Below are 7,078 nucleotides of genomic sequence, written 5' to 3'. Positions count from 1 at the left end.
TTTAAACAAGAGTTACACTTCAGCCAAATAGGTTGCAGATGTTTAATTATGGATTTCTGTATTTTGTTTCGCCATAAATAAAATCCAACCCTGACCTTGCCTTCAGAGGTCACCTGATTGGTAGTCACAGCCCCACTACGTGTCATTTAAAGATGGCTTATTAGACTTCATTGAACAGGTTAGTATAGGTCTTTAGAAACACGTTTATTAGATTCTTTTGTACAAAGTCATTAAAAGATAAGAGATTTCAGATTCACAGTAAAAACTGCTGGGTTAAAAATAACCCAGCATTTTTTGCTGTGTTGCTTTGGCTGCAAACAAATGTGCAATTATGCAACTGTACATCTTTGAAAGGCAGAAGTGGAGTTTCCTGCACAACCAACAGGAATACAGAAAGAGGTTTCTGAATGGTAAGTCGACAAAACACTCGTCTTTTCCAGAGCCATTGAAAAGCCTTTGTTCTTTTGGGGGCTATGATGCTTTTGTCTAGGAAAAACTTGGGTCTCTATATTTAAACTGGGAAAGGTAATGAGGTCTGATTTTGAATAAATGCTGATTTTTGAGCTTCTTACTATGAAATTAGAATAAATGCAGAATCTTTTAAGTAGTATTTTGTGGTTTTTAGTCTTACATTTTATTGCTTTAACAACCTGTCATTGGGAATACAAATAGAAATTAGTCATGTGGCTATAATCTCATGTAAATGTTCATTTCATCTTGTCCCATTTAAAAAAATGAACTTAAACCTGAATCCTGGTTAACAGATGAGGAAACATCTGTGGAGTAGAAGACACCTTTTCATTTTCAGAACTTTTTATTTTTGAAATGCATCAACATTTCCTAATTGCAGGCCAGATTTGCTCCATTCTAGAAATGTGGTCTGAACCTGCAAAACAAAATCTAGAGGGTCACAAATGGCCCTCAGACCACACCTTGGGCAACCTTACATGACAGCCTACAGTCCCGTCTTGATCTTCCCTCAAGCAGTTCAACAGCGACACATAGTGGCCTAAACATGCAACAACAACAAGAAAGCTTTCATCTCTGATGACTTGTTTATCCTCTATTAAATTCTCAGGAAGTCTCGCAGTAGATTTCCTTCAAACCAGTTGCTTTGCACACTTATTCTAACACACGTTAGTCTTTTTTTTTTTATCCATCGTAAACGACTTAAAATAAAAAGTGAAGTTCACTTCCTGTGTTCACAGAACCCTCCATCAGTCAGCCCTTCATGGTGAAGCAGCAGCACAACATGGCGACCTGCTTACAGGAGGAAAAACATTTCATGACCTGAATACACAAATAAAACCTTTCTGGCCTGAACCTGAGATGATATCTGTATAATAAAGCACAGTGATGTGAGAATTATGCTGTGGGGATGTTTTTCTGTAGCAGAACCTGAATGACTGGTCCACAGAGAGACCAACTCAAATCCCTGGGGGTCGGTGTCCCAGACATCAAATGGCTAAATGTCCTAAAGTCCTTCAGTCCAACCATCCAATGACCTGAATCTGGTGGGTTTAAGCAGAGACTGAAAAGCTCCATGTCAGCAGCGCTCAGTGACTGGAGTTTGAAAGTCCTGCCATGGACAGCAGGACGACGGCATCAGGATATCACGGCAACCTGAAAGTCCATGAGAAACTGGACTTACATCTGGTTAAAATTGCTGGATGGACTCTGTCCACAATGATTAATGTAAAGAAATAAAAATATGGTCAATTCCATAGACTTCTAAAGATTTCTCAGAAACACTTTACACCATTTAATATATTTATTTCCATTGCTTATGAGAGAACACATCACTGTACAATTTATTTACATTGGTCCTTTTTACATATGTTGTAAAATAAAAATATGCAAACAGGGTTTAAACACTAAAGGCACCTTTTAGCTTCAAAAAATGTATTTTACCTCAAACAAATGTTCCATTTTTCACTGCAGATTAAATCTGTGAGAATCATTGAAAGCATCTCCTTTCCATCTACACAGTGAGGCTTCAAGACAAAGGAACCGCAGCTCTGTGCTCTACAACTGAAGAATATTATAAAAACTTAACTGTGAGTGACCTGAAGCTGAAGAGAAAAGAAAACTCATTTTCTGGTTTCTTTTTGTGGTTCTGGTTAGAAATCCTATTTTCTGCAGTTGACTTCAAGCTCCATTTAAACTTCACTTTGGTTCTGAAGGAGGAGCTTCAAATGAACACTTGTGTAACACAGATGAGTTCTAATACAAAGAGCTCAATTACCCAACATGCACCAGTGATGACAAAGTCACATTTTACCACTTTAATTTTACAAAACTGAACATTTTCCTATTGTAAAATAAATGATTTTTATTGGACCCGAGCAAAACTTAAAACTCAAATTTAGCAAAGTTTCCAATCATTAGAAAGTTGTAATCCATAACCAAAGTATTTTTTTACATTCCCCTTTAACATTTAATTCAAATTGTAAAACAGAAACTGCTACAAAATAAAGTGTCCAAAGAAGTGGTACTTTTTGAATTGCACTCTCTCCACAAACTAAAGCAAAACATTCACCCTGTGGATTAATTTCTCAGTTACATTCATGGAAAGAAACGGCAGAAAACAACACGTGGTAAATGAATCCAGAGTCCTCAGGCAACAAACTTGTTCTTGGTGGTGGAACCGCTCTTGGTGGCCGTATCGGCATGCGACTGGTAGCCAATGATCACTTTTGGTGGGACGCCTAGCCTCTCCTTATAAACTCGCCTAGAAGCACAAACAAGTAGCCAAATATGAGCTGGTGCTGAAAATCTCTGGATATTACTCTAAAATGGCTGAATATCAGGAGTACTGCTGCGGTGCAACAAAAAGCTTCAGGAAATGAATTGAAGCATGAAAAAAAAAAAAAAAACAGAACAAAATTTAAACTGTTTACTGCACAACTACAGGATGTAGTCTACAGCAATGCATTCTGGGTACAGAATAGATATCATTTCCTGCATGGCATCACTGTGGAGAACATGAGGCTCAACAATTTCTGTGAATTTTTGCATTTGTTTAACACCCTGCTTGTTTCTTCACTCAAGTATTGTGATATTCTGTATTCATCTTTTTTTTTGTTGCATACTCACAACTTGCTCAAAGATTCTTGAAAGAAAAAAAACAAAAACAAACATGTATAAAGTAGAGGTGTGCCGATCGATCGGTCACCGATCATAATCGAGCCGATTTTCGTGAAAAGTGCATGATCGGTGATCGGCGATCAATGGCTCTTGTTGCCGATCACCTGCCTCTCATTTCTCAGCCTGCCTGTGCAGCTGGTCTCCTCTTTCCTTCACACTGAGCAAACGCGCAGCAACAAATCCTAAGCAATGTGGAACTATAACGCACTGAGTGAATGGGGAAGTTTGCGTGTTGTGGTGGAAAATTGAAGCAGGTCAAAATGTATCAACACAACGAAGCTAATACGACATATAAACAATGCCATAGCTGACGGAGTTTGGCTACATCGAGGCTCACTGCAGTAAAAAAGACATATGGAGGATCAGATAGCAGGTAAAGCAGCGCACAGCTACAAACACTCACCCGGATTAGCATGACGGTCAGAAAGCTAAACAAATAACCCGCAAGATTATTTAAGTCTTGGAGCTGCGATGCAAGACGCTGGTTCTGCTCTCGCTGTTGAACTGATGCTACGCTACAGGTAGTAATATTTCACAGACGGAGCGCCGCTTCTGCTTCACCTGGTAGTGACTCTCACACCGAACCTCTGTTTAAAGCTGCAGCATCCAACTTAAAAAAATACATTTTACATACGTATTAAAACTTTCGCTGTCCTAACATGAGACAGATAATCTCTGAAAAAATAATCAATCAAAATAAGAGCATAAATATAAACGTCTAGTTGAAGGATTCTTGGAGAATAAAATCTTCACCAATGTCAAACTTTAGTCAACTGAAAGTTTACAAGTAAATTAACGCTTTGGAATTTTTCTTAAATTATTAAATAGCAAGCTAAGACTGCTAAACGTTTTAGAACTTAGCAAAAATGCTAAACAAAAAATGAGTTGCACTATTATAACATTAGCAGAAATATTCCTACCACTGGAAATACTGAAAACCTGAAGACCAAGTGAAACAAGATGGTGGTTTGTGCAGCTCACCCTATGTGTGTGATGGCGTCTTTGTTTTCAAAGTCTGTCGTCCAGATTGCGATTTTATCCCCTTTGGCTCTTACATTAATGACGGCGCCACAAACGTCATCGCTGTGGTCGTCAAACGCTTCACCCACCAGACACAAGAGCTGCAGGAGGACAAAACGGATTTAAACCGTTTCTACCGGAGACCGTCTCAGTATGTGACGTTTTCACAGTATGAAGCATAAAACAAGGGTTTTGTCAACTTAAATCATTATAATTTTGCCTTCAAACATTAGTGATGTGATGTTCCAGATTATATTTCTTCATATTCAACATGACTCAAATCCAACATAAAAGAAAACTAAATATGGTTGTAGTAGAGCTCAGCATACCGTCTCTAACCAGAATCGGTCCAGATCGCTTTTCCGTTGTTGTTTGGACAAAGTTATCAGCCAGCGGCCGCCTCGTCGGTTCCGCTCGTCCTCCCACATGGGTTCAATCCCGTCCTGTGGTCAAATACAGAACGGATCAGACAGGGAACCAGCTCTGTAAAATACTTTAAGGTCATTTGTTATTCTTCATACCTTAATGTAATCCACAGTCAAAAACAAATCAGATGTTTGTGTTAACGTGTCAGAGGTGAGCCTTACCTTAAACAGAGAGTAGTCACAGCCAGACATCAGGTTACTGGACAGCTGGATGTGATTATACAACCTGCCAACAGGAGGCGATATTCTCATCAAATAGACACCTAAACTAAAGGCGCATCAAAAATTTTACTTAGTTCAACTTAATTGAAACCAACATTCTGGATCATTAGAGCGGTGAACTATAAACCGGTTTACTTTGATCACTCTGGCTTAAAGCTTAGAAAATCTGAATACTTTCTGAACCTCTGGCAAATAAAGGATTTTATTTCATGAATGTGGTAACGTCCCTGTTAACTGCACTGAGTGATGCCATGGTGACTGAAGCAGGTATTATTAGCAGTATGGACCAGTTCAAGGTCATGCCATAAAATTGAGTCAGCATTTTCATAAAGCTGCTCAAAAAGAAACATGAAATATTGAGTTTTCCTTCAGAACCTTGCTGCATGTAGACTTTTTCCTTCCACTCAACTACCAATTAATATGCCTTAGATAAAGAACACTGCACAGCCACTTTCTTTAGCAGTTACCTCTTTTGACATACTGTTCTTGTGATTACAATCTCAAGTTCAATTTCTAAAGACACACCAGCCGATAACAACCAGATTATGTAGAGAATGTACATCTGATGCAGAACCTTCTTAACATTCATCTTCAGAGTTTTGAATTGATATGAGAATGAGTCTGGTCTTCTATGAAGCGGTAAATCTACTCACGCCCAGAAGTCTTCGACGGTGTCGAACTTGGAGATGAGCCGGAGGTTGGCCTGCCACGTTTTGCTTTTGTCATTTTTGAAGAACCACAGAGCCCACCTGGGAAAACAAGGAGACCCTCAGAGAGGCACGGCTGGGTGCAATGTTTGGAAACGGCATAAATCTTTATCTGTGCAGCTTTCATGCTGGGCTGAAACGATCCGTCATTACAGGCAAACAGACCTTTATGTCATTAACCTCACAAAGTTGACCTTAAAATGAACATCTTGACAATTTAATAAAAACGTTTTAAAAATGTTTTTTAAACTTATTTGGTAGTAGCGCCATGAAAGAAGAACTTGCCTGTTTTGTAAAGGATGTTTGATGTAACCTTCAGGACTCACAACCTTCTGCAGAGTTTTCTCACAGTTCTCCTTTTCCGAATTAACAGGAACTGAACTCGTCTGTTTGGAGGAAAATAAACACTTTTGAAGAAACAGGAGGAATGGATGGAAAAACTGATGGACAAACAGATGGACACCAGGACAGGAAATCTGGATCTGGAACATAGCTCCCAGACCGGGTTCATCTCATGTCAGCCTCCGTTTCAAATAATAATAAGAAATTCAATATTAAATAAACCCACAGATTTCCGTTTGCCAAAAACTTCTTCTTGCCAGAAGTGACGGGAACCGAGCTTTTAACCCCACATCACCAGGAGCGGAACCAGCTGACGGAAACGTTAACGTCCTACTCCAGTCCGGCTTCTCATTCATTCCAACAGCAACAGTTTGACTCACCGACTCAACTGTTCTAAACGGTCCGAATAAACCTATGATGTGTGGTTCCGAATCAAACGTAACTCCGGTGTAAGTTCTGGTAAAAGCAAGTTCAGCAAGCAGTGATTAAACCGAACAACTCCACTGAAATCATCTTGTTGGATCCGTGACGCTAACTTTATGTGAAGCTAACGAGCTAGCTGGCAGAGTTTGGACCTTTATCTGCTTTTCTGGTTCCCGTTCCGAACCGCCACTAACTTTCCATTCACTGTATGTGTGTTGAGTGGTGGATAAATTCTGTTTCCAGGCCCGCCACAGCCTACCTGGACCGCTTCGGCCAACAACAGGGATGTATGGGACTCACCATTACAGCGGTCGCCATCTTCTGGAGTCAATTTTCTGCTTTTTGGCGTGTGTTAAAATAGTTTCAGGTTGCGCATGCGCACTCAGATTTACAGAAAAAGAAACATGTTCACCCCAAACATATAAAAAAAAAATCAATAAAAAAAAGTTATGCATTGAGAAATTATTCTGCATAGTTTATTTGTAAAATATGAAATAACTTAAATAAGATGATGAAAAAAAATACTGTAAATTGTAGAATTTTGCAAAAGTATGTACATACTTATTCACTTCAGTTAAAAAATATTTTGAGGTAAATTAAATGTTGTAACTCAATCTTCAACGAGTTGTAGATGCTGACGGTTCTGAAGAATCCTCTGACTGAAGACACTCTGTTGCTGTGCTAATTAGCAATAGTCCATTAATAAAAAAAAGGGTTTCCTTTCAGAAAATTATAATTGAATTAATTCCTAACCTCATTTGTTAATTTTTCAGTTTAACCTTTCAGGAGAGA

At 38.9% G+C, this 7,078-nt stretch overlaps 1 protein-coding gene across 1 annotated transcript; it reads right to left on the bottom strand.

Annotated features, from left to right (window-relative positions):
- Positions 1–1,752: 1,752 nt before the first annotated feature.
- eif4ea (eukaryotic translation initiation factor 4ea) lies at positions 1,753–6,668 on the bottom strand. The gene is made up of 7 exons (XM_008421030.1): positions 6,587–6,668; positions 5,807–5,907; positions 5,468–5,563; positions 4,755–4,818; positions 4,497–4,610; positions 4,129–4,268; positions 1,753–2,731 (listed from the first exon to the last, which is right to left on the bottom strand). Exons 1-7 carry the CDS (start codon positions 6,602–6,604, stop codon positions 2,617–2,619), a joined length of 648 nt encoding a protein of 215 aa, XP_008419252.1. The 5' UTR covers positions 6,605–6,668; the 3' UTR covers positions 1,753–2,616.
- Between the last annotated feature and the right edge of the window lie 410 nt (positions 6,669–7,078).

This window comes from Poecilia reticulata, linkage group LG10 (genome assembly GCF_000633615.1).
Source record: "Poecilia reticulata strain Guanapo linkage group LG10, Guppy_female_1.0+MT, whole genome shotgun sequence".
Lineage (NCBI taxonomy): Eukaryota > Metazoa > Chordata > Actinopteri > Cyprinodontiformes > Poeciliidae > Poecilia > Poecilia reticulata.
This window is presented reverse-complemented; position numbering and strand designations above follow the sequence as displayed.